At 28.0% G+C, this 27839-nt stretch overlaps 8 protein-coding genes across 9 annotated transcripts; 4 read left to right on the plus strand and 4 right to left on the minus strand.

Annotated features, from left to right (window-relative positions):
- Positions 1 to 4278: 4278 nt before the first annotated feature.
- Positions 4279 to 4627, plus strand: OCT59_012382 (uncharacterized protein; the record flags this gene model as incomplete). The annotated part of the gene is made up of 2 exons (XM_066134413.1): positions 4279 to 4298; positions 4381 to 4627. The coding sequence occupies 2 exons, from the start codon at positions 4279 to 4281 to the stop codon at positions 4625 to 4627; spliced, it is 267 nt and encodes an 88-aa protein (XP_065989680.1).
- A 4411-nt stretch (positions 4628 to 9038) lies between these two features.
- Positions 9039 to 10133, minus strand: OCT59_012383 (uncharacterized protein). The gene has a single exon (XM_066134414.1). It carries the CDS (start codon positions 9687 to 9689, stop codon positions 9159 to 9161), a length of 531 nt encoding a protein of 176 aa, XP_065989681.1. The 5' UTR covers positions 9690 to 10133; the 3' UTR covers positions 9039 to 9158.
- Positions 10134 to 11177: 1044 nt separating this feature from the next.
- Positions 11178 to 15697, plus strand: OCT59_012384 (uncharacterized protein; the record flags this gene model as incomplete). Of its 2 annotated transcripts, XM_066134416.1 has the most annotated exons (9): positions 11178 to 11629; positions 11711 to 11866; positions 11943 to 12631; positions 12720 to 13082; positions 13159 to 13581; positions 13662 to 13741; positions 13853 to 13962; positions 14045 to 15491; positions 15578 to 15697. In XM_066134416.1, the coding sequence occupies 9 exons, from the start codon at positions 11178 to 11180 to the stop codon at positions 15695 to 15697; spliced, it is 3840 nt and encodes a 1279-aa protein (XP_065989683.1). The 2 variants fall into 2 exon arrangements, with proteins under 2 accessions (XP_065989683.1, XP_065989682.1); XM_066134415.1 differs by lacking the exons at positions 11178 to 11629; positions 11711 to 11866; positions 11943 to 12631; ... (1 more) ...; positions 13159 to 13581; positions 13662 to 13741 and having other exon boundaries at positions 13929 to 13962; positions 14083 to 15491.
- Positions 15698 to 15912: 215 nt separating this feature from the next.
- Positions 15913 to 17002, minus strand: OCT59_012385 (uncharacterized protein; the record flags this gene model as incomplete). The annotated part of the gene is made up of 5 exons (XM_066134417.1): positions 15913 to 15951; positions 16078 to 16212; positions 16581 to 16682; positions 16755 to 16914; positions 16989 to 17002. 5 exons carry the CDS (start codon positions 17000 to 17002, stop codon positions 15913 to 15915), a joined length of 450 nt encoding a protein of 149 aa, XP_065989684.1.
- Positions 17003 to 18735: 1733 nt separating this feature from the next.
- Positions 18736 to 19125, minus strand: OCT59_012386 (uncharacterized protein; the record flags this gene model as incomplete). Its single annotated transcript, XM_066134418.1, has 2 exons — positions 18736 to 18975; positions 19039 to 19125. The coding sequence occupies 2 exons, from the start codon at positions 19123 to 19125 to the stop codon at positions 18736 to 18738; spliced, it is 327 nt and encodes a 108-aa protein (XP_065989685.1).
- Positions 19126 to 19170: 45 nt separating this feature from the next.
- On the plus strand, positions 19171 to 20453 carry OCT59_012387 (uncharacterized protein; the record flags this gene model as incomplete). The annotated part of the gene is made up of 6 exons (XM_066134419.1): positions 19171 to 19217; positions 19420 to 19498; positions 19582 to 19685; positions 19980 to 20144; positions 20253 to 20305; positions 20386 to 20453. The coding sequence occupies 6 exons, from the start codon at positions 19171 to 19173 to the stop codon at positions 20451 to 20453; spliced, it is 516 nt and encodes a 171-aa protein (XP_065989686.1).
- A 755-nt stretch (positions 20454 to 21208) lies between these two features.
- OCT59_012388 (uncharacterized protein) lies at positions 21209 to 25628 on the minus strand (the record flags this gene model as incomplete). Its single annotated transcript, XM_066134422.1, has 9 exons — positions 21209 to 21538; positions 21608 to 22793; positions 22889 to 22998; positions 23080 to 23159; positions 23243 to 23662; positions 23772 to 24146; positions 24233 to 24900; positions 24972 to 25130; positions 25210 to 25628. 9 exons carry the CDS (start codon positions 25626 to 25628, stop codon positions 21344 to 21346), a joined length of 3612 nt encoding a protein of 1203 aa, XP_065989687.1. The 3' UTR covers positions 21209 to 21343.
- A 1134-nt stretch (positions 25629 to 26762) lies between these two features.
- Positions 26763 to 27627, plus strand: OCT59_012389 (uncharacterized protein). The gene has a single exon (XM_025312925.2). The coding sequence runs from the start codon at positions 26837 to 26839 to the stop codon at positions 27350 to 27352; it is 516 nt and encodes a 171-aa protein (XP_025188653.1). The 5' UTR covers positions 26763 to 26836; the 3' UTR covers positions 27353 to 27627.
- Positions 27628 to 27839: the final 212 nt, after the last annotated feature.

The raw sequence follows: 27839 nt of genomic DNA on the forward strand, positions 1-27839 counted from the left end.
ATCAGCAAATTAATGAAATATTTGAATATCGTCGAATTTATTTTTTAAATTATTGGTTCTTTTAATATCAGTAACTATACGGCGTAATACTATAATTTTTTTTTATTTATATAATTACTACAATGATACAATTTCAGCAAACAAATTAAATATATCATTTGAAGATCAAAAAACAGTAACCTTGGCGTTCATTTGTTCTCTACTTAAATAAAGGGCTGTTTTGTGTTGTTAAAAACTTTAAATAGAACATTTAGTCCTTTTTGGTCACTAGTTGAAACCGGATACTTCGGAGTTTCTTTTATACCTAATATAAATAATCTATATCACTCAGAAATGCATGTGATAAATATTTCGTGCATTAATTTATGGTTTGAAATCTATTTGGCCAGATCTTATTGTCAATGTTATCAAAGCGTCTTTATTAGTGATTTTAATTGTAATTAGAACTAGAAATAATGTGCATTAATCAGTAATCGCTAATATCAACTCGTTAATCACAATAAAAATTAGTAATAATATCAATTCATCTGCTATTTTATATGTATATTTAACTATTTACGTCCATGCTGTTCACCTCCTGGTAAGTAAAAAAGTCGCGGAAAAAAACGAATAATCGTGCAATAATGTCAATCAAATATTAGCACAAATCAGAACTTACAGTATATTGTATTATCATTTGAATCTGTTCTTTTAACTAAAAATGTACTATAAACTATCCCTTTTTGTTTCATTATTAATAATTATTAGTAATAGCTTGTAAAATATAAAATGCAGTATAACTAATTACGTAAAATTATAAATCAATTTACAATCGATCGAGGAAAGCATAATGTTATTTATGGAAAGACTTGGCGCCAAGTATCCAACTATTGGTAGAAATCGGAAAAAAGTTAAGATTTATGATAATAATCTGTGCATTGATTATTAAATGGAAAATGCAGAAACAAAATAAAATTTAAATTATATTATTCTGTCATTACACGACAAAAGTGATATACAAAAGTGATATACAGTATTATCCTTTATCTGTATAATAAATAAAATTTCATATTTGCGTATTGTCCTTACTACGTCCGCCGATTGCGTTTCTTTCAAGCATTTTCGGAATATACGGAGATAAGAATGACAAAAAAACCTTATTATTAGAAATCAAAAATCCAAATTTTGGAAAAAATTTTTTTTATTGGTTCACTTCCTGATCACGATCATCACGATCATGTACACAAAGTTAGTTAAATTACTCAAAAATTCTAGCTTTCACCCTTTTTAGCTGATGACTCACTAGTACAGGACCCTTAAATATATATACAGGGATAAGGTACACAGATGCGTTGTCATCATAGTGAAATTAGACAGAGTAAAGTACAATCTAAGAATTTTTCATCCATAGTTAGGTATCAAAATTTTTATATGTAAAAAATTAGTTTGCATATTTTTGGCCTAAATTTGGCTAATCTTAATAAATATTTACTGTACGTGAAAGAAATTTCTAAGGGTTAAAAAGTGAAATTTTAGAAAAAATATTATTGAAAAAAATGGTAAATTAGAATAAATTCTATTTTTTCACGTTAGTATTTGTTTTTTATAAATAATATAGAAGTCATGATAAAATAATTAATAACTTAATGTCTGAAATTTTATTTGCGTATTTTTGCAGGATTTTCAATATCGGGTGTCAATTATGCGTACTACTCATATAAAAGTCTCTCATAGTAAAAAATTTTTCGCCATCTGACCCTTTATTAAATATATATATATCTGGGTCCTACTAGTACCTCTGATTTCTGTGTCAACGAAACCAGCTAATTTAAGTTAGTTTCGCCATATTTCTAAATTTCGAAACTTCCAAAACGCGGTAATATTGACAAAAAATTTTGATTAATGAAACCTATCAAATCAATTTTCATTTTTTATTGTGGAACTCCCCAACAAAAAAAGCTCGGGCACTTGATCCGGGATGTGGCTGTGTTTGAATATAAATAAATATCACAGCCACATCCCGGACACGTGCCCGAGCTTTTTTTTTGTTGGGGAAGATGAGAGGGGATCAATGGGATCATCAGCGGATCATAAACAAAAAATTTTAAACAAATAAAACTAATTGACTAATAATATTTAATACAAAATGTTTGGTTAAACGAGACTATTTATTGGAGCGGCCTTAAATTTTAATAAATTGAATAAATTTATGAGATTTCACAAAAAAAATATTTAAATTTTTAAATTTTATAATTTAATTTATTTTATTTTATTTTAAAACAAGTTAACATTAAACATGGCAGGGAGCTATAGTCATAGTATAATTAGAACTGTAATAATTCTGACTTTTTTTTTAATTAAGTTGGTTTATACTACCATACAGTATCATAATTATTATGATAAATAGTTTTTAAGATTTAAAGAGAATTTCTAAATTTTAACTGGTGGAAAAATTACTGGTAGATCATGTGATTGTGTATTAAATATTCATGTGATTTATTATGATGATGCAATTTCATTTGGCTCGCTTCGCTCGCCGGGCTTTTCTAGCCAAACCATAACTTTCACTTTATTTGCAAAATTTTTGATTATATTTAACATATCTATAAAAAAAAATGAGAAATTACTCTTAACTAGCTATTAACATAATTTTTTTCTCATTTGGTAAAGGATGATCATTTTCGGTTTATTTTGCTTGTTAATCATTTTTGGCTTAGTTATTTCACTTGTTAATCATTTTAAGGTTAATTATCTTGATTGTTGTTTATTTTTTGGTTTAAAAATAAAAATATATATATATCAGAATATGTGATTAACTTTAAATAACAATACAGAAAGATTGTTTATTACTTGATAAAGCATTTATTTAATATTTACTATCATCATTTTGGAATTACGGCTCTGGAAAAAAATTTTTCATGATTATATTGTAATAAAACAATTCTACTATCCGATTGTTGATCATTTTTAGTTCTGGAAAATTATGATAACTGAATATCATAATAATAAGACAATGATAATGAAATTTTACCATTTAGTTGTTGTTTATTGTTTTGTTTCAAAATAAAAAATTACTTGATATAACATTTATTTAATTTTATCATCCAATTGTTGAGAAAAAAAATTTTATGATAACATTATAATAAAACAACAATCTTATTATCTGATTGTTAATCATTTTTAGAATTACTACCCTGAAAAAATTTTCATGATAGCATTATAACTAAAGTTGCCTGCCAAAACTCTACAGGCTATTGTCGAAATGTCGAAACTAAAACCTGTAGAAATGCCGAAATGCCGAAATAGTTTCAACATGTCAAAATTGTCGAAACCTAAAAATATTACGTTTCACGTAATAACACGGCGTCCAATGATCGTAGAAAGATGCACCATAGCTCGTTGGAATCGTCTCATAACGACGAGTCGAATGGTGGTTAGATCGTCTTTCTACGATCATTGGATGCCGAGATAATAGACGAAACGTCAAACGGCGCAGTAGCGCAAAATACAAAATGCCGATTTTTGACGTTTCGCTCAATATCTCGGCATCCAGTGATCGTAGAAAGACGATCTAACCACCATTCGACTCGTCGTTATGAGACGATTCCAACGAGCTATGGTGCATCTTTCTATGATCGTTGGATGCCGAGTTATTAAGTGAAACGTCAAATGGCGCAGTATCGCAAAATACAAAATGCCGATTTTTGACGTTTCGCTCAATATCTCGGCATCCAGTGATCGTAGAAAGACGATTTAGCAACCATTCGACTCGTCGTTATGAGACGATTCCAACGAGCTATGGTGCATCTTTCTATGATTATTGGACGCCGAGTTATTACGTGAAATGTAATATTTTTAGGTTTCGACAATTTTGACATGTCAAAATAGTTTTGACAATTTTGACATGCCGAAACTCCCTAATTTCGGCAGGGAACTTTAATTATAACGATAATGTAATGACGACGATAATGAAAATTTACCATTTGATTATTGTTTATTTTTTGGTTCAAAATAAAAAAAACAAATTGTTTATTTACATAATATTAAAATTTGTCATCCGGTTGTTGATCATTTTTGGCTAACAAAAAAATTATTCAGTTTTCACATGATTTGCTAAAAATTTTATCCCATAATTTTTAAGCAAGAAAGATCATTCTATATAAGTGCAATATCACCCTATGGGTGGGTGGGTGGCGCGTCACGTTATTGTTATGACTTAAAATGATTGACATGTCATGATAGGTTAACGTTAACTTAACGTTAACATAAGATTAGTTTTTGAGTGATTTCCATTTTAAGATGCTGATCCCCCATCTTTGGTATTGATTTGCTGATTATATAAATACATTTCAAATCAAGCTTTTCTATTTTAGTACGATCGGCAACCAACAAATCTTTTAGTGTTTTAAATATAGACAATGACGGGAACCATACAAGTCTGTGGGCTGAGCTCTTACAAAAGGATTACTACTACGCTACACTATACTCGTATAAACCCAACCTCCTCGTAGAAGAGATCGTACTGCCTGTTATTTATAAAATAACACTAGGCATTAACAGCATTGCACGTAAAATTGGTAGCCGGATAGGATCCCCCTGGGTGTCGACTACCGAAGTAGTCTACCATTGGTTGGTAACACGGTTGTGATTAAATTTTACCAAATTTCTTCCCCACGTGACTTCGAGGCGTAGCACTCGTTCTTATACGATCACGTGCTATTTCTTATGCAAATAGCGGCAATACCTTTTACGTATCTTTCTTGGACCATTTTCTTGTACGATCATATATCTCAAGTATAATAATGTTTTGATATAAAATATTAAAATAAAAAATTTAATTTAATTTAAATACAGTATATACAGTATATATATATTCATAAATATCAATACTGTTTACTACTGTATTATTTTTCATTAAGTATTATAAGTCCATTTATTAATAATGTCTTGCAAAAAAATTCTTTTTGTATCTATACTCTATACTCTTGTAAAAAGAAAAAAATAATTAAATAACAACGCGTTAATGCTTTTGATTTTCAGGTCAAGAAAAGAACCAACATATCCGAATTATTTGATTGTATAAGAAAATAGCACGTGATCGTATAAGAACGATACATTTGTGCCAAATATTGATAAAATTTACTGTATTAGCGAAACATTTCCGAATAAAAATTAAATATTAAATTTTAGACCATATCATTATATTATCATAAAAATAAACAAAATTTTTTAATTTTTTTTTTTAAGCAACTTTATTATAGAAAAAAAAATTTTGTCTAAATTCTCTGGTTCAATATTTCTATATCAAGTTTTATTCCACAAAAAAAGCCTTTTTTTGTTTTGTAACTGTATGTTATGTTTAACAAATCATTGTAACTAAGAATCCTAATAATAGCCGTCACTTTCGAGTACATAGTAAACATACTGTAAAAATGTAGTGTATTCGTGCTACGTATCTCATAAGGAGTCGTTATGGGCTTAAGGTTAAACGCAAACGCTTAAACGTGGTGAACTGGTGATCGGTTCTAGGCCTTTCCTTATTTGGTAATAAACAATGTAAATCTGTATGTGCACGTAACTACACTAAATCATGTTATCGTAACACGATCGTCTTGGATTACGCCATATCAATTGAAATATTGCAACTAATTCTAAGTATTCATTAGTGTAAATTTCTAGTTAAGTTCATAATTATAAAGCAACATTATGGTGACATATATTACAAGTTTTAAACTGACATGCATTTCATTAATGAAGGTAACATTTTTTACATTTCTGCACATCTATATTTGAAGTAGAAAATTTAGTAACTACAAAATCACAATCATGTGATATTTGATAATTACATGATTGTAAGTAGTGGTGCAGACTTTTGAAGCTTAGTTAGTTACGTCATTTTTTTTCAACGTCCCGTCAGTAGCGTCACATTGTCGTATGACGTCATAAATGACTTTTGCCATATGGATTTTTTAGAACTTTTGACGTAATTACTTTTAAATTTTCTAGGCTTTGTATAATAAACTTTTGGTGTAACTACTTTTAAACTCAATATATTTTTTTTTATTTGAAAACTGCTTTTAAGTTTCGAAATTTAACATATCGGCATATACTACTACTATAATTTTAGGAGAAAATGGATTGCGTGAAGAACTAAATATACCTAATACTAATAAAGAATTTAATAATAATATAGAATTTAATCCTATTAACATAGTTTGATGATGTTTTAAATACATGCTATCATTATGATTTTATATCCTTCGTTTATATACTAGTAATAGTAAAATTGCATATAGAAAAATGTTAAATAATGCTGTTAATTAAAAGAAGCAGTAATTGATTATATATAAATAATAAAAAATATGCTAATTTATTTAATATTTTTATTTGTTTTAATTATTTAGTTGTTTTTTTTTAATTACGTCATACGTTAAAACTGCATTACCAGCACCACTAATTGTAACAAGATGTTTTAAAACAATTTAAATCAATTTTTTTTGTTTTAAAACATTGATCGGCATGATTATTGCGCAATTATTTTTTAATGACATTTTTTGTATTTTTAAGCAACCCTTTTTAAAATTATTCTCGTGGAAGACCATCATCGGAAGACGTCCGTAAGCACTTTGAAAAGTTACGAAAAACACCTCGCCAAAAGTGTGTAATTATTGTGGGAAATGACATTAGTTATTGATTTGATTGATCGATTAGAAGATTATATTATATAATTTTTTTTTTAAGAGTTAGCGCACATTTTATTTAACGAATCACTAGTATCACTAAGCTATATTCCTAACAAGGTCGGTCCGGCTATACTCTAAATATATATTATATAATAAAGTGCTTAAATTTTTATTGCAAATATGTATTACGTCGTAAAGGCTAATAAAGTGTTTAATGTTTTAAAACGCCAAAATTGTTTTAAACATGTTTTTTGCCATCCCTAATTGTAACTGAGACACTATCCATTAAGTTCTTAAAAATGTTTATCAGGAAAAAAGAGAAAAAAAATAATACGAGAACAATTGCTTCGAGCCATATCTGAATTTAACGGATAACACTATTGTTATCGTCTCATAGATTAACGCCACTAAGCCTACTTTATTGATAAAGTGAAAAAAATGAAACCATTTTTACTAATTACATTTTCTTTACTCCATTATGTAATGCAGTAATAATTTTTCAAATCCTTTCAATTACATAATAGGAAAATGTAATACTTTATTTGGTGTTATTCTCAAAAAGGCAGAACTTTTTTTAGGTTTGTAAAATGTGTATTTAAAAAATTTCTTATGATAAAATCATTTTTCATTTTGTTATATTTTTTAGTTTCATTGTAATTTTGGTTTCATTGAAAAAAAAAAACGACAGCCAACCACATTATCTTTTATCATTATCACCGAATGATTTTCGCCGAATGATTTCTATTGTTTTTATTTTTAATGGCGCTATTCTTCTATATTATTGAACGGGATTTTTTGGGTTAGTCCTATTTATAATAAAACCTGATATTAAACAAACAGTATAATTTTCACATAATTATACAGAAAAATAGTCGGTGTATTAAATTCCGGTTGTGTTACTTCATAAATTCGATAAAATATATGATATTTCTTTAAAAGAATACATATACAGGTGCATTAATAAAATAAAATAATAAAAATGGATATTTATTTGAAAATTTTTTAATAAAATCATTTTTTATTATGATTAACATTCAGTGGAACTGAACTTTAATATTATTAAGCAACAACACTTGAAAAATTTTTTTTTTTATAAAAAATATGTACCATAATCCCTTCTTCCTTTTACGGAAAATAATTCAATAGTATTTTTCCGCTTTGATGCATGCAAATTAAATGTAATGAAATAATGAATTTCGAATTTTGGGAATCATTGTAGATGACGTAATATAAGGTATTGTAAACACAAACACCCTAAATTTTTTCGGTGTTTTTAATTTAGTGCCACCCCTAATTGTGTAACCAAATGTAAATCCTTCATTTTTTTTTTTCAAATCGCTTCTAATAATATTTTCTCACAAATTTATCATGATTTATAAACCTTTTACAACAATATATACACTTGCAAGGTTATACAGCCAAGAGTAAAGTTTTCAAGTTATGAAGTTTCACGGATTTTCTTTGATTTTTCTTTTTGCAAAAGTTTGTTTTAAAAGTTACACTTTCAAAAAAAAAAACTTTAGACAAGTATTAATTTAATAGGTTTAAAATTTTATAAACATTTATTATGTATATTTAAATGGTTATAACTATGTAGATAATTTTAAGGCATTAGGACAAACTTTGTTTGTTCTTTTAAAAAATTAAAAATTTGAAATTGATCACATGATTACACTTATTTCTATTGGTTCTCACTGCGTACTGCGTTGTAACAATAGCTTCATCACGTGAAATTGAAAAATCTGAACAATTAACCGTGGAAAATGTCGATCACATGGAATGTTTTATTCATTGAAGTACTACTAGTACTACCTACTACTGTAATAATTGTATTGATCTTTTATTTATTATTTATTATATTGATCGGCTAGAAATTCTTTAATATTGTACTACTAAATTTTGTGCTACTAAATTTTATATAAAGAAAGAGATGACAAAAAATCACGTCATTTAAACTTGAAAATTTACAGTATTTATTTGAATGACCTCATAATAAACATATATAAAGATTAAAGAGTATGTATAATAAAATATATTTTAAATTGTTTTTGACACGAAAAAAAAAATTATAATCTCGTGAGTTAGTTATATAGCATTAAAGATTGCAAAGTGGACTAAAAAAAGAAATGAAGTACTGACTACTCAAGCCGAAAATTCTAACAGTATTATTTACTTTAGTTCTGATAATAGAAAAGGAAAAAAAAATGTTAATCAACTATTATTAAACGGAATGTAAATGACCATCATTGTACAGTAAAGTGTTACAAAAATAGTGACGTAAAGTGGAAAAAAATACACCGCGTCGTTCGGCCCGAACTAAGTTCCGTACAATAAAGAGATCGATGATAAAATATTATTTTTTCAATTAAACAATAATTATTATATTTCATTTAAAATTGTTTTTATTTTATTTATTAATATTTGACAATTTAATACAAAAATTTTAACACTTAAAAGACAAAAAAGAAAAAAAAATGTAAAATTATAATTCTAAAATTATTTAGATAATCCGGCGTAACCATGGCCTTCACCATTTTGTGTTGTCATGGCACCATTAGGACCACGCTTCTTGAATTTACTGCTATTACAGTGACGTTTACTATGGTGAAGAGTTTTGGTGAGAATTCCATTGTCATCGCAGTCAATGGACATATTTGTGAACTTGTGTCTAAAAGATTTGGTACCGCCGCAGCCATCTACTTTTATATTCAATCCATCCGTGAGATCGAAAAGTGTATTCTTACACTCATCAACAATTTTAAATCCGTAAGACGCTTTTGTATCTTCGAAGCCTTTTTTAAATATTCCTGCGACCTCTGTGTGACCACTTTCGTCTTGTGAAAAAATCACAAGACCTTGAACTGGATCGGAGTTGAAATCGGCCATTGCATATGAACATTTGCATTGATTACGCTTTTGGAGCGTACTAGATAATAATCCATTATCAGTTGTAAAAGCCGAAGCCGATGAAATAGTTGTGAGAGATAAAAGAATAAAGAGTTTCAAAGTTGCAAAAGAATAGTACATATTTGTTGTTTGTTATTTTTTAAAAATAAGGGGAAAAAGTAATTCTTTTTGGAAAATATTTTATTATTGATTCTTTGTTTCGAATATTGAATTGGTGAAGAGGGTGGAGAAGGGTGGAGCTCAATTCTTTTTATATTTTTTAACTTATTAGTCGAATAGTAAAATTCTTTCTTTTTGTTCTGATCTAAAAATACGTGTAAAAGTTTAAAAATAAAAAAAAATGTTGCATAAAATATATTGCATTATATAATTTCTTTAAACAAGTTCTTTGTCGGAAATTATGAAGCGGAAATTTTACTTTTTCGTCATTTGCAATAAGTCTTTTTAGTAAATATGAAAGTTCTATATATAAATTTTTACGCCATAAAAAAAATGACATTGAATTTGAAATTAAGATTTTTTTTAAAACATTTCTAATATTAGAAGAATATTACCAAAAAAAAAATCATTTATTTGAATATGTTATGTTTAAAAATTACAATGAAGAAAATGAATTTATTCATATACATGCATAAAAGTGAAAAATCAGCAATTAAGGAAATAAGCATAATCCAAATGTTAGATTTTTGTATGCATATATTTTTTGCATTAAAAGGTCGTGATTCCAGAAAAAAAAGGGTTCCATTAAGTCGTTAAAAGGCCCAAAAGAAGGTTAGATCCAATTATATAAGGAAGGAGATCAACAAATAAAGTAAATGATGTTGTAGATTGAAAATTGTTGTTAACTGAAATAGTTCTAGTTAATAAAATAAGGTAATAAAAAATGATTATCTTTAAAATGACAATCCATTTTATTATACGTGCATCTTTTTCGGCGGATTTTAAACATTTTTATCCATTGTATATATACTGCATATTTTAAAATTTTAAAAAATATCATATATAATAGAACCTTTTATATTTTTGGCTGGTGGGAACTTTCAAGAATATAAACTCCGGAGAATAAATAAGTAACGCCATTAAACTTATTTTGTTTATGAAAAGTATTTTTTTTTTCAAATTTCATTTTTTTTTATGCATTAAACAGGTCCGAATCTTTTAAATTTTAAATGAATGATAAAATTATTAAGAGATCTAAAAAAGGTTAAATTCTTTTACGAAAAATTTCGGAATAATGGTTGAAAAAAACTCCAACAATATTAACTACATTGTTACGTTAACTACATTGTAAAATATCAAGTTAGTTGTGGTAATATCTTTTTAATCAATGATCCAAAATGTCTTGTTCAATAATTTTAACCAATATGGTAATATATATTTGAAAAATTTCAGTGATCTATCCCTATAAAAAAAAAAAATTCTGAAAAAAACTCCGATAAATGATAATTTTTCTAGTTTTCATTTCGAAGTAACTCGGGTACGTGATCATTTTTCTGAAAAAATTTTTTATAGGGTATTTTTTAAACTGGGGTTCATTTCTTTTTCATTGATTTTTTTTTTTAAAAAAAAAAATTATTCTCTAAAAAATTAATTTCAACTTTTTCAAAGATGAAGAAGTTGAAGTTATCTTTTATTTTTCTTTTATCAATTATTTTACTATCGATATTACCTGTAAAATCTTCCATTACATTTGTAGAAGAAACACCTGAAACCCCTTCAACTCCTCGCGTGTTAAATTCAAATTTTTATGATGATGGCACGATAGTCGTTCGAATAGTTCGTGTAAACTACACAGCTCCTCCAAAAATTTGTGTGGAGGAATTCTTATCACTTCGTATAATTTATCCCGATAAAACTATTAAGAAATTGGATCTTTCAGCAGTTAAATTAAATATACAACCTTTCAACTTTTGTCTTCTTCCAACCGCTAATCCTATTAGATTTTACCCTGTAAAAAAAAATTTTTTGCTTATAACTTACGCGGAAGCTGAAGATGTAAACAGTCCTTACACTTATAATGATTGGGGAATGATCATCGACTTAGATGGATCATTTAAAAGGTATATATGTAAATATAAATTAACCTTTTTATATATTTGATATGAGCATAAATAATAAAGATTATTTCGCTTCTTTTATAGTAAAATTTGGTTAGGTACATCCTACGTTAATACTACTACTAACGAATGGTTGCCCGCCCAAGATTCTGTCACATTAAATATCCATAGAGACAATGGATTTCTTCGTACCGCGCCCGTAACTGGTACTAATTCTATGACCTTGAAACAATTCAAAGTGTAAGTATTAAATTTTAATTTACGAAAATTAATTTTAATGTATAATTTAATTTATATATATTTCTTCTTTTATAAGAAATGAAATTGGTGAAGTTCAACTTCTTGCAGAAACTTCTATGAATTTTACGGCTACTCCAATCGAAACAGTTGCAACAATGGACGGAGGATACGCGATTATTTATCCTAATTATGAATTTACAACAACAACAACAACAACAATGCCCCTTGCTCCATATATGTCGATCCATGGTTTTTTTTTACAAAACGGAAGTCCAGAAAAGCAAGGTCCATTTGTTCTTTATCAAACTCCAAATCCGGTATCAAAAATTATTTTACTTGATTGTGATTTTACTAAAGTGGGATTTGGTCAAACTTGTATACTGGTTTTAAACATTGCACCAGTAATAGATCGAAATACGTTTATTAAAATTGATTTCCTTTCAACTGGAACTGTATATAATATTACTATGTTTCAAAACCCTGCTGATCTTATTGATTTTACTGTTGAGTCATTACAATATGGTGGCTATCTCTTATATAGTAGAGCACCATTTCCAAATGATATGACTAAACTTAATCTTTATGGTTATATTTTGGATGACCATGGTAATCGTTATGATTGGAATATATCATACCCTACTACAACAAATTTTAATGGTGATGTTTTAGTTTTACCAAATAATACTATCGCAATTCCTCAACCGGAATTTCAACAAACTTGGGGTTTGCTCACCACTGACTTGTACAAGATCAAGGGTGCACAAGGTAAGGTGATACGAACGAGAAATAATATAATTACAGTATATCGTATAAAATTTTTTTAACTTGTATAAACTTTTAAAATGTTTACTAGATCATGGTTATGGAAATTTACATATCTTCAACACAACTCCGAACATTGGTGAAATTATAAATCCATCTAAAATTGAATTCCTTACAATTCAATTTTATGATAAAGTTGATTTATCATCTAATCATAACATTACAATTTTACAAGATGGTGGTATTATAAGACAAATTACTTCTGTAAGCCATAATAATGGAGATTTTGTAAAAAATATTGATGGTTATACTATTCAAATCAAAGTGATTAATAGTACTTTTAATCAGCCTAATACAATGTATTATATTATAATGGATGATGGTTTTGTAAAGAGTAAAGATCTTCAAGAGCCTATCATTGGCATACAAGATAATTCTTGGAAGTTTTTTACAAGTAAGTGTTTTATCTTATTTAAAATGAAAATAATATTAAATATATATAAAATAAAATTCTTTTTTTTTCATAATAGCTAAAGAAGGTGTTACGCAAAACAGTGGTTTCTCAAATTATTATAAAAAGAAAGTAAACGCATCTGCCATCAACGGAAAAGTTCTATTAAACGTAGACGGGACAGATTACTTCAGAAGGATTAAAGACGATAAAATTAAAGTTAAAGAATTTTTTGACAATTTAACACGAGAACTGGCCGAAGCAATCCCTGTTGATTCGGAACGAATATATACAAATTACAAACATGAAATTGATACTTCCGCTTCACCTGAACAATATATTCTATCTATTAATATTGGAAAAGCCAAGAATGAAACCGAAAGATCTGTTGATTCTATCTCTGATAATTTAAATACTTTAATAAGGAATAAACTTATTACTGTTATTGGTACTGGAGAGTATACAAATTATTTAGATGAAAGATATGGATATGTACCCATACGTAAGAATCCAATTTTTTTTTCGGATAAAGGATTTCATCTCAAATAACTAAATAATAATTTTTTTTTTTTGTAAAAATAGCCAGGTGGATACAAGAACATTTGGGTAGTCTTCTTGGAACAATTGGATTGAACATCATATTATTGTCACTTGCTTATTGGGTAAATAATAACATTTAATATTAATATATTATTAAGATTATTATTTAATTTTTTTTTTAATTGAATATTGACAAAAAATGAAAAAATCTAACTTTTTTCTTTTGTTTTTAGTGTAACTCAATTGCAATTTTTTCATGTGGCAACGCTGTTGAAAAATTTGTGACGACAATCCTTTTTACTAGTAATGATGCAGATAGCGTGGAAAAAATTTTTCCTGCAAGGTAAAAAAAAAATTCCCCTAAAAAAATGTATAGACTTATTTTAATCAAATACTGATTTATTCTCTTCCCTTTCCCTCACTAGTCTTTTTTTCGTGACATTCCCGTTTATCGTAAATTTAGGTTTTGCATTTAAAGTTGTAATTGATGAACTTATGAGACATGACTTACGAAAATTATTAAAAACCATTAAAAGACTTAAAGATGACTTAGTAAAAGAAGGCAACAACTCTACAGTAGGAGGAGGCAACAATTCTACAGTAGGAGGAAGCAACAATTCTACAGTAGGAGGAAGCAACAATTCTACAGTAGGAGGAAGCAACAATTATACAGTAATAGATGTCAACAATTCTACAGTAGTAAATGTCAACGATTCCATAATAGAAGTAGACAACAATAATACAGTAAAAGATGGCAATTTTAGTGTAGAAGATGGATCAAAGAAAGACGAAGTTGCCAAGCGCGAAGAAAAAGTTAAGAAATTTACGAAAGCGTTAAGAGAAACTAGAAAAGAATTAAAAAAAATTAATGAAGAGTTAACAGAAGTTAGCAATCTCTCGAAAGGATTAAAAGAAGTCAATAAAAGTATAAAAAAATTAAAGGATTCAAATCCAAATTATGTAAAAGACATCATGGAAAAATCAAACACAGTAAAAGACATCGTGGAAAAATTGAGAGGGATCAACAATCTTAGAGAAAGATTAATGCAAGTTGAAGATTTTACAGAAGAAATAATAGAAATTTGTAGAAATTTAAATGTACTTGGCAAATTATCAAAAGAATTGAAAAAAATTGATGAATTGGAAGTTATCCTTTCCAGAGAAGAATCGGGAGAAGGAGGTACCATTAAGGAACATGTGGAAGAATTAAAAGAAGTTGTACACCTAAAAGGGCGATTAAATAAAGCTTTAAACCTTATGAATGAGTTAAAAAAAGAACTCCCGACGAGCGAAAAAGAATCTACGACGATCGATGAACTTACGAAGAGCAGAGATGAACTTACGAAAAGTAAAAAAGAACTTATAAGCGAATTAGCAAAACTTGAGAGTTTTCAAAAAGAATTAGAAAAATTAGAAAAACTTGAAAGCTATAAAGAAGAATTAGAAGAAGAATCGAATGAAGGAAATAATGAAGAAGATAATAGAAGAGATAGTATATGGGAAGGAGTTAAGAAAAGGTTTAGTAGACTTATAAGTTTTCATGAGAAAATCGAAGAGGAGGCTAAAAAAGTGATAGAAAAAGATCAGCCGCCGAAGAAATATCGAAAATTTTCAAAATGGTTAAGAGATTATAAAGATAGTCAAACAATTGTAATAATATTCACGATATTAGCAGGAGTTGATATTTCACATTTAGAATTGCTTGGATCAAAGTTACGAATTAAAATTCCAAGTATTGAATATTTTGATCTACATACTCGAAATATTGACGTTAATTTTAATGCTAAATTATCTCATGCAGCAAAACATAGTTTATTTTTGGGTGATGTCACTAATATTTTCATTGAAGATATTTCTACAATATTTATTCAGGTGTGTAATTTATTTTTGTATTAATTTTATTAATTTTTTATTTTTTTATTAAACCAATCATTAAAATGTTATTTTATTTGTTTAAGTGTTTTTATTTAGGTCAAGTCGTATCATTTGGGTACACACCTATTTATACTATTACAAAATCTATTATTCATCTCCTTAATAACTTATTTCACATATATACATATAAACGTAATCCTTGAACATCAACCCGGGTAAACCCTTAATGGAAAGGCTATTGTTCGATCAAATACAACTTATTATTTGAATAAATATTTTATATTTTATTTAATTTTCTAATATATAAATGCTATACATGATCTGCCTAAAAAAAAACTTTGTTTCTTTACGTATTGTGTCGTTTGCTAATTAATATTCGCATGACTTTTGCTTGTGTGTTTCAGAGTTTCGGAGGCACTTAATGTTCGATAGTTGCGTAGGAAGCTAAAACAAGGTCCTTCAAGAACAAAATAAAGACCATTGTCAGAAAGATCAACTCTGATTATCCGGCCATCTGGAACTTTACGTGACAAATATTAATCGCATATAACTTAAACAACATAATCAATACAAAGAACTTTACCAGCAAATTGTATGCCTGACTTAAATTTTTCATTGTTTCATCTAATAAATCTTCTTTAAGAAATTTGTCAAGTACACCTTTTGTTGTTCTCAGACATTTTGAGCGATCATGAATAGCCTTGGCAGATGTTAGATTCTTGATGCACTCTGTATGATTTAGTTCAATATCTTTGCATTTATGAACAATCCTCAGGTTGATTTTTCATCGTCTCTCGTTATATTTTCTCCCTTTATATTGCTATTAAGCGAGTGTAGATAACATAATAGAGATAATCTTACCAATGAAGATTCAAAATATCCAAGACATCATTGAAAATGTCATTCAGAATAGCATTTATCACATAATCCATTTCGCTAAGATTTTTTCGTTTTCCGATTTTCTCATTAAATAAGTATGAATTATCAAGATATTTGTCGATCCTCGCAAAAGCATTAGAAAGCATTAGTAATAGACTTAATATAGTAAATTACATAATTAAAAAAAAACTAATTTTAACATCTTACACATGATTGATCGCGATTTGTCGCGACTTGTCGAACCATTGGAGTATTCTTGTTAGTTCTAATATTCCCATGCATCAATATATCAACATAGTGCCCACACATCTGAGAATGAATAAATGGATTAAACAATGGTAGTCGTATATGCGTATATGTCAAAAGTTAATAAACACTTACTTCATCATCAATATTGACGATCGCTTGAATTTCACCTTCAAAAGAATTGGTAATCATGTTGATTTGACTATACACCTTCTTTATATCATTCCATCCATTCCTGAACCAGATATGCGTATCATTACAAAATTCTGAGAACAAATCTGTATCGAAGAAAGTCCTAAATTGTATTTGTAATAGTCACATTAGCAACTTTTCCCTAGTGTACTATATCAATAATGATTAAATTCATACCGAATAACGCTCATTGTCCGTTTGCTTTCTTGCTTTTCGTTGAGACTGATTTCACTAATTCGGCAGTGTTTTTGTAAGTGCATCAATGATGGTCATCTTTCAACTTCCAATCAGTCTCATGAGTTTCACTCGCATACTCTTCGTTGCCTGATTCCAATGATTCCAGTGGATTAGAAGGTTTAATATGAAAGATTTAGGATTAGTAATAGTCTTTAACTAACATGTCAATTTATCATTAATTTCCCACCCTACCTAACCATCGAACCAAGTAGACCACTTGTATTCCAGTGGGTCCAGTGCCGGATCAGCGAGCACCTTTGTCATTAGATCATCTATTTGCTAGCACCAGTTGCGTAGCTCAGTAAATAGCAACCTAGTAGGCCTAGGTAGGTCTAGCCGTGCACTTTCTTTTCAACTACCTTCCCAAATAAAAAGATTTTTATTTACCTTTTTATATCCATCTAGAAGCACCTGTGCTCTTTACCGCCTGCTACTTTGATCAGAACCAGAAATTGCTTCGAGATATTACGTAAAAATCTATTTTTCAATCAAACGGCTCTAAATTAGGCCCATTTAGAAAGTCAGGAATCACCAGCTTCCAGGATTTATTTTGAAATATTCGGACATATGTATTATAGATATTATATAATACTTGGCATGAGAAATATTGATAATACAGTTAATTGAGGTATATATAAAACTTTTTTTCTTCCGGGGGATTGGAAAATTTTGTACAATCGTAATAATAATAATATCTTATTTTAAAATAATACAATATATATTCTTGACATATTTATCCGTGAGATACTTAACAGTTAACAGTTAACGTTAGAAAAGATAGAATGTGAGAATCGATTAATATATATAGAAATCGATTGTCACATGTTAACAGTTGACAAGTCGCCTTTAACCATTTACGTTTTATTGGTCAAATGATAATCGGTCATGTGCTATAAGATTCAAAATTACCACTTTCACACTTTCACATTATCTGTTATATTGTTAACCCCAAAAAATTTTTACGTTACGTTATATCTCATTAAGACAAAAATATTATGTTTCTCAGTCAAATTATTTCGACTGGCGCATCATAGCCAGACCAGACGTTCTTTCACGAAAAGGCAGGAATGGACGAACCTTGAATGGTACAAATTCTTAATAGAAAATATTCGTACAAACAAAGAAACCTTCGTCTTAACTTGGACTTCAGCAGCCCTCCCATTATTAACATTAATGTTACACGTCCCAAAATTCCTCTGGTCTCGTTTAATTCAAGCAAAGACTCAAGAACCTGGTTGATTTCTGGTCCCCATGAACTAACGACATAGTTTATGGAAGAATTTTAGAAATCACATAGACCGCATTGTCCACCAATGCTTTTTATGGAACTCTAACCAATCAATCTTAGGAGATAGCCATAATTGTGTAATGCATCGCCCATACTACGTGGGAGGGCATAGGAGGATTTAAGACCTAAATGTGTTTATCTGGGTCAAATTATAAAATTTTCACAACAATTTATATCCATTATACTCCCAAACAAAGAAATATCCGTATTATTAACAAACATTCGCACCATACCTTCCGTTGTACTGCCTACAGCGATTTTCTAGTTATAATTCATTTACCAATAGAACGGCCTTTACCTCTTCCTAAGGTTTCAATCAACTGTACAGTTATCTGGTGTAATTATAGATCAGTTAATTAATATTTCTATTGCGATTAATAGTTCATCAAATATCTCAATTTATACGGATGGCTCAATTACAGATCCCGATTCGGTTTTATCAGAGTTAGGTTTAGGTTGGATCATAGATCTCCCTACCAACATCACGCTGAAATTCAACGCTTCAACCGAACGCTGGAGTTCCTCCATCAAAGCGGAGGCTTTAGCAACATGTACCGCTTTAATTACGTGCCCAAAAGATAGTTTAGTTAACATCTTTATAGGCTCAACAATGTTGCAAATAATCCGTTGATACCATAGCTATTTTAAAAATCAACAATTATCTCATCAATCTGGAAAGCCATAGAACTGATAATCCTTTACCAAAGTCAAAGCTAATTCTGATGACGTCTTAAATGATGAAGCCGACAAACTAGCAAAGCTGGGTGCGACTTCACCGTATATTATCATCATCAATAAAGACATCGACACATTTATCTCAACAATGAATATTCAATGGGCAACTCAATTGTGATCGATAGGAATATATGGAAAACAATGAGGTCTATTTTTAACAACAACTTACTTTATTAAAAATGCGTTCATAAACAACCTCATCGACTGGCCATGGACTAAACCATGGATTAATCACAACCAAACAGATCGCCCAACGTCACTTTTAAAAATTAGCGAAACTTATGTTATAAACTGAAATCGTTCACACAATCGCTGCCAACTGGAGATCTTAATACATATTACCCTCAGATTATTTAACACTCTCACATGTTTTCACCGCAATCAAGAATTAGGTTCTAGCCGCCATTTATGGACGTGTCATCATAACGTAAGAAATTTTCAATAAACATAAACAAATCCTTATCCAAACTCTTGAACAACATTGTGATAAATTGTTGATTTTACTCAAAGTTTCTATTGAACGCAATCCTATATTCAAATGGATATCAAACCTCGACGGGCCTACCATCAAGAATCTATCATTGGTATACAAGATACTGCTTGGAATTTTTTAAGTAAGTGCTAATGTTACGTATATGCGTAGAAGAAAATTCTTTTTTTTTTCCATAATAGTTCAATTGCTCAATTAACCAAAATTTCGAAATTAATTAAAATAGAAAATACAGATCCTACTCACGAGAAAAGAATGCGAATAATTAATGGCGCCAATTAAAAAGTTAGTTCGAAAAGTATATCAAATATGTACAAACGCATCTAGCATTGAAAAGTTTGGTCGACTTCAGAGTTACTTCAAATGTTTTAAAGATGATGTATGTATGTATGATAATTTACACAAGAACCGGCTAAAGCAATCCACTTGCTAATTTGATGGTCGCTGGTGATTTGAAAGAAATCAACGTTAACGGAGATGAATCACAAGAAGTCATCATTAACAAAGAAGAATTGAAAGAAGTTATCGTTAACAAGAAAGAATTAAAAGAAGTTAGCATATTTAGAGAAGAAATTGGTAGAGAGTTTGAAAGTTAATGAATCCACGGAATAATTAAAAGATGAGAGAAAGTAAGAGATGGAGTAATATATGGGAAGGAGTTAGATATGGATTAGTAAAATTATACATATAGGAGGAATGTGGAAAATGCTGAAAAATTGGTAAAATGGTTAAGAGATTATAAAGGTAATCAGTATTTTTAAATTAATTTTTTTTACCTTTTATTAAGCCAAACATTAAAATTCATTTAATTATTTTTTTGATAGAATTTAGTTTGATTCAAGTTGTATCATCTCGTTACATCATATACACTATTTCGAAATCTATTATATAATACGATCATATATATAGAATAATCTTTCAAATTTTTTATTGTTCGATCAATAATTTAATTATTATTTGAATAAAATATTTCTATATACTGTACGATCTGTACGTATATAATGATGAATTTTCTAATACAATTAGACGGTCAGGTATCGTAATTGTGATTAGATCATATACTGTAACAGCTATCACGTGCAACCGCAGAGGCAAGTTTGACGTGCGTTAACTATATGTAATAAGATGCCATTGTAATTTACGTGAAAAACCCGCATCGAAAGATAATAAGATGTTAAAACTAATTGCATAAATTTGAAATTATTATTATTATTCAAATTAGTCATATTAAATATAAATGTACGTAACATGAAATTTAAATTTTTGTATTAAAGATTCTAAGTGGCAAATTGTCGAATGTCGATCACTATATTGTAATACGAAGGTAATATAAACTTCAAATAACTTCATTGAATTCTGATCGATCGATCACATTTGATCGATGATGGCGTATAATTAAAATAATTTGTTGTAAATAATTTGACATTGTTTTCCTCTTTTGGATCAAAAAAAAAGAATTAACTATACCGCGTCGATAACACGCATAGTATTATACATTATTGTATTTGAAACGTTATTACTAATCTTTAGCATCTAAGAAATAAAATTTTATATTTATTCACGTAACTAGACAAGAGTAATGAAGTGAGGATATTATAGCACTCATCAATAATTTTGAAATTCGTACTGTCACTTTGATCACAAATTAGCAGTAAGTTAAAAAGAGTTATTACAATAAATTACTTTATTAAACTCATTATGATAACAATTATACATGATAAATAATGAAAAAAAAATCGGTAAAGTACCAATAATATTTGTGATTTAGTAAATATTAACTAATTAATTATTATCTACTGATTTCGTACAAGGAAATATTCTACCAATGATGATTCTAAATGATCCAGCCCAACTATTTCCCTGTTCCGACATATATTTATATATACAACGTAGATTATTTATGAGATGTAAAAAGGAATATAATATAATGTATATAGGCGTGTAACCAGCTGATACAACTCGGCTCAAATAAAAGCTCTATTGATTAAAAAAAAATATTAAAATTTAATTAATGAAAAATATTAATGTAAAAAGAAATTTTCATACCTGAATAAATATTTCGGCAAGATCATTTATGAAAATATTAGTGATATTTCCAAAAAATATTTTACGTTTTGCTGCATAAGATAAATTAGCATTAAAATTAAGATCTCGAATTCGTGATGGCACCTTTGATTTAAGCCAATTAAGCCTACAAGTTTGAATTTGTAACATCGATCCAAGTAATTCTAAATGTAAAATATTAACTCCTGCTAGTATCGTGAATATTACTACAATTATTTGATTATCTTTATTATCTTTTAACCATTTTGAAAATTTTCGATATTGCTTTATCGGCTGATCCCCCTTAATTTTTTTCAACCCATTTTCTATTATATCTTTAATCTTATAAATCTGTTCTTTACTTTCTTCCCAAACATTACTACAATACCGATGGTTTTTCTTCTGTTCTTCTCGATTTTCTACGTAATCTTCATTATTTTGCGATAATTTAACTTGAATTGATTCCATACAACTGATAATATCTTTCAATTCTTCTTTAAGTTTGCGTTTGTTAGATATTTTTTCCTCATTTTTTATTCCTAATTCTTTTATATATTTGTTAGTTTTTATAAAATCAAGTTCTTTAACTTTTTTTAATATTTCTATAAGTTCGCTAAATCTTTTGAATTCTTTCATAAGAGCGTTAAATTCTTCGATATTAATTTCTTTTAATTTTTCTTTTAGTTTAATACGTTCTAGTTCTATAAGTTTGATTAAATCTTCTGTAAATTTGATGACTTCTTTTAATTCTTTTGTGAAATTTTCAACTTGATCTATTTTTTCTAAGAGTTTCTTAACTTGTTGCAAGTTTTTTATAATAGATTTTACTTCCTTCAATTTAATTTCTTCTTGACTCTCTAATTTACTTATAAGATCATTAGCATCTTTTAATTTTTTCGTAATTCCTTTAAATTCATTTAAATCATCTTTAACTTTTTTTAGCTCAACTTTAGCTTTTTTTAATACCATTGTAATTTCGTTATTAACTATTTGTAACTTTTCTTTGTGATCGCTGTGATTATTACCTTTTTCTAATAGATCATCGTAACTGTCTAATATGTCTAATAATTCTTTAACTTTTTTTAATAATTTTGCAAAGTCATTTGAATCAAATCTCGTGAGCTCATTTAATACAATAACAAATGCAAAACATAAATTTACGATAAATGGAAATGTCACGAAGAAAAGACTTTGAGATGGAAAAGGAAAAGAAAAAAAAAATTATTGTAAGTAATTTTTTTTTCGTTTTAACGTTAATTTCACTATATTTAAAACTTGTTTTACCTTGTAGTAAATATATTTTCAACGGCTCCTGCATCTCTTCTAATAAAAAGAATAGTCATCGTAAATTTTGCAATAGAGATACCACATTCAATAATTGCAAATGAATTAAACTGAAAATAAAATATCATTTGTCAGCAATTAGTTTTTACTTCAATTAAAAATTACAGTAATTATATTTTTTTTTTATATACCATAAAAGCAATTATGATCAATAATATTGTATATATAACTAAACCAATAAGGCTCATCAAATATTTATCTATCCAACTGGCTGTTTATACAAAAACAAATAATATTAAATTTTGTTATATGAGATAAGATTCTTTCATACGAAAAAAAAAAATGGATTCTTACGTAAGATTTTATATCCATATTCATGATCCAAATAATTTGAATATTCTCCAGAACCAATAACAGTTATAAGTTTATTCTTTATTAAAGTATCTAAATCTTCAGCGATTGAATTATCTGACTTTTCATCTTTATTCTTAGCTTTTTTTATATTAATAGCCAAAATGTATTGTTCAGGTGAAACTGAAGTATCAATTTCATATCTTTCATTTGTTGTTATTCGTTCTGAACCAACAGGGACCGCTTTGGCTAATTCTGATGTTAAATTATCAAAAAATTCTTTACGTTTAAGTTTATCATGTTTAAAACTTTTAAAATAAGTGGTTCCGTCTGAAGTCAATCGAACTTTTCCGTTAATACTGGAGTCAATCATATCTTTAATTTTCTCTTTCAAATTGGATTTACTTGAAACACTTTCGTTTTCTGTAAAAGAAAATTTTCAAGAAAAAATGGTCATATTCGTAAATATAATTTTTTTTTTTCGTTTTATTTTTTTTCGTTCAAAATAAGAGAAATTTTATATAGAACTTACTTGTTATAAAACTCCAACCACTATTTTGTATACCAATGATAGGTTCTTGGTAATTTCTATTTTTTACAAAACCATTGTCAATTAAAACATAATACTTTGCATTAGGCTGATTAAAAGTACTATCAATCACTGTGATTTCAATGGTAAAGTCATCGATATATCTTACAAATTCTCCATTATTATTGCTTATAGAAGTGATTTGACGTATAATACCATTCCCAGTACCATCATCTTGTAAAATTGTAACATTATAATTCGGTGATAAATCAACTTGATCATAATATTTAATCGTAAATATTTTGGTTTCAGATGGGTCGATAATTGCGTTAACTTCTGGAATTGTAGCATTGATTTGTAAATTTTCAAAACCATTATCTAGTAATATATAAGTAAAGTTAAAAAATAAAGTTAATAATTATTTAGGAATTAAAATTTTTTTTTTTTCGTTTGAATCATTTTACCTCGTGCTCCCTCGATTCTACTTAAATCAATGGAGATTAAAGACCAACTTTGACCAACTTCCGGTTGAGGAATTATAAGAGTATTGTTAGGTAAAATTGTAATATCAGCTTCACTATTCGTCAAGGTGGGATATGGAAGACCCCAACTATATTGTATACCATTGGTATCCAAAATAAAGCCATAAAGATTAAGTCTAGTTGCATCATTTACAATTGGTTGTGTATAATATAAGAAATAACCTCCATATCGTAGTGATTTAATATTATAGTTAACGCCGCCTGGACTTTGAAAAGCTTTAACATCGTATGCAGTCCCTGATGAAAGAAAATCAACTTTAACAAATGTGTTTTGACCTTGTGCAGTGTTTAAAGTTAAAATACAAGTTTGTCCGACTCCTATGTAGGCAAAATCACAATTAATTAAAGTAACTTCTAAAATTGGAGCTCGAGTTTGATAAAGAATAACTGGCTCTTGTATAATATTTTTTCCGTATTCTAAGAATATTCCATATAATTTCATTTGCGGAGAAAAGGGGATAGTTGACATCGTAATATTAGGATAAATAATCGCATATCCTCCATTTGTCGTTGCAACTGTTCCAATTGGATGACCCGTAGGATATTCGATGATTGTTTCTCCGAGAAGTTGTATTGCATTATTTTCATCACTAAAGTGAAATATAAAGATTGAATCAATATTTTATAATTAAATTAATATTTTATTGTCTTAATAAATTACATTTTGTATTGCTGTAAAGCAAACCCAGTAGAATTTGTTATAGGTGTAGTACGAAGAAATCCATCATCACGATGAACGTTTAGTGTAATAGTAGAATCTTGATCGGGCGACCATTCGTTAGTATTAGGATTAACAAATGATGATCCCAGTTTAGATTTACTATGAAAAAGAAATTATTATTTAGGCGTGTAGTTTTATTTTATTTAAAAAATGAAAAAGTCAAATTTATTTTATTTACTTGTGGATAACTCCATCTAAGTCAACAATTAATCCCCAATCATCATAAGAATATGGATTATTTACATCTGCAGCTACCACAAAAGTTACGAACAAAAGATTTCTTTTTATTGGGTAAAATTTAATTTTTGAAAGAATACAAAAATTAAAAGGTTGAATGTCCAATGAAATATCAAATTCTTTAATAGTTCCATCTGGATAAATCGTACGAATTGAAAAGGATTCCTCAAAACAAGTTCTGGGAGGAGTTGTATAATTTACATCATGAGCTATTCGAATAACTATTGTACCATCATCGAAATTTTTTATATTCATCACGTTAGGTGTTTTAATTTGCTTTTCTTCATATGTAATAATTGATGATTTTACTGGTAATATTACCAATAAAATTGATAAAAAAAGTATAAGATTTAACCTCATCGTAAATTTCATATGAGTTAAAATTTTTTAAACAAAGGAAAAAAAATTTTTTTTTTAAAGATAAATTATTATTATTGAAATTTTTTTAGGGGAGCGTCATCAAATTTATTATGTGACTTTTTTTGGATCGTTGAATAGAAATTTTCTTTTTTATTTTTATATATTTTTTTTATTTTATTTTTATCTTTATTTCTTTTTTTATACAAATGTTACTGAAATTTTCTTATCGGTAGTTAAAAAAAATTATTATAAAATACAATCAATTTTGATGGAAAAATAAATATATAATTTCTTACATTATGAATAGTAGATAAAAATAAAAATATACATAATCTATAATCTAACTTTTTTTATTATTCGTTACGTTACAATGAATGTAATACGGATTCAGCCGAGATTTTACAAGGGTAGGAAAAAAAAATTTTTTTTCATTTTTTTTTTATGCATAAAAATGTAGTAACATTCAATGCAATACTTTTTTTTATTGCATTACATATACATTTGATTATCTCTTTACCGAATATACTAAACAAATAAGAACATCCATTCAAAATTTTAGAAATTTCTAAATTTATAAAACGGGTAAACTTTTTGGCTGTCCATTAACAAGTTTGTCGTACAAAAATTTTTATCCGTTACATGCATAAAAGAAGCGTTAATATTGTTCGATTATTTGTTTGAATACAAAGTTTATTATTACCATAATAGTTATTTAACATTTTTAGATTCTTTGAATCATTTTTTTTTTTAGTTTATCATAACGGAGTCAAATAATTTTATCCGAAATTTCTTTCGCCTTTTTTGTTATTATTTTGAACGGACCGTCCGGATTACCAAATTAAGTTGATTCAATTGTACGACTATTTTTGGTGTAGTGCAAAGTTGTATTTTAATTTTCTCCAATGATAAGAAACTTATTACGGAAGACAAAAGTGCTGAGTTCACAGTCCGCGAATTTGATAATAAAATTTAAAAGGTTCATTGACCTTAATCACACTCGTACGCATGCATATTTACATATTTTTTTTTTTTTTTTTAGTAATTAGATGAAATCAAAGAAATATTTATTAATATAAATTCCTCCTCCTTTCGAAAAAATATATAAAGGGTGAATTCCACTCTCTCCAATTCCTCACGATAATAAAAGTAATAATAAAATACTTTATCACGTCTTTTTTTCCTTTTAAATTTTTAAATCAAAAAAAAAAATGAAATATCATACATTATTATTTTTAGTTCTCTTATACCTTATTGCCGTTTCGTCAGCTGCTCCAAATGGTAGTAAATTATTACCCAGAGCATTTGAAAAACGAAATCAATGTAGTTGCAGATTCGTGGTCGCAGATTTCAATCATGGTTCAAGTAGGGGTATCGTGACCTTTGCTCAAGACGAAAGAGGTGATACCGAAGTCGCAGGAATTTTCAGCAAGGGTTTCGATGATGAGCACGCAAGTTATGGACTTAAAATTGTTGACGAATGCCGTAATGTCCTCTTTGATCTTACGGATGGGTTAAATATAACACCAGACGGTTCTGGTGGTACCAAATCTTTTAGGCATAAATTTAGTGAATTTAGTGTTGACTGCGACAGCAATGGTATTCTTACCAAAAAAATTCATAATTCCAAACGTACTTGTCATAGCAATAAAATTAGGAAACGTCTTCCTAATGAAGCGATGACTACTCAGAATGGTCAAGGCATGGATTATACAGGGATCTTTTAAATGATACTGCATATTACATTTTTTTTTAAATTTCAAAAAAATATATTAGTTAATATTAGTTATATTTTCAGCACAACGTGCAGGTAATCAAATAGGTTGTTCGACCCCATAATAGATTATTCGAGATTTCATTTAATTCTTTGATTTTTTGTAAAACGTCATTTTTTTTTTTGGTCGCAAAACAAAAATGCGAGGCGTTTTTTTTTTGTAAAATTATTTTTGTAATTTTGTATCTTTTTTTTAAATAACATAATAAATTAATAAACATGTATTTTAAAAATAAATATTATTATAAATTTTAAACTGAATATATTGTTCTGCGCTTAATTGTGTTACATTTACGATTTGGAATGAAAACTTAGAACCTGACCATTTCGTAAAAAACGACATGAGTCAAATTATTAAAAATTTTACATCTATAATATATTATCTATGATATTTTATGAAGAAAATAGGCATTTTTTTCATGATGTTTTTCTTTTGATAA

This window comes from Rhizophagus irregularis, chromosome 2 (genome assembly GCF_026210795.1).
Source record: "Rhizophagus irregularis chromosome 2, complete sequence".
Lineage (NCBI taxonomy): Eukaryota > Fungi > Glomeromycota > Glomeromycetes > Glomerales > Glomeraceae > Rhizophagus > Rhizophagus irregularis.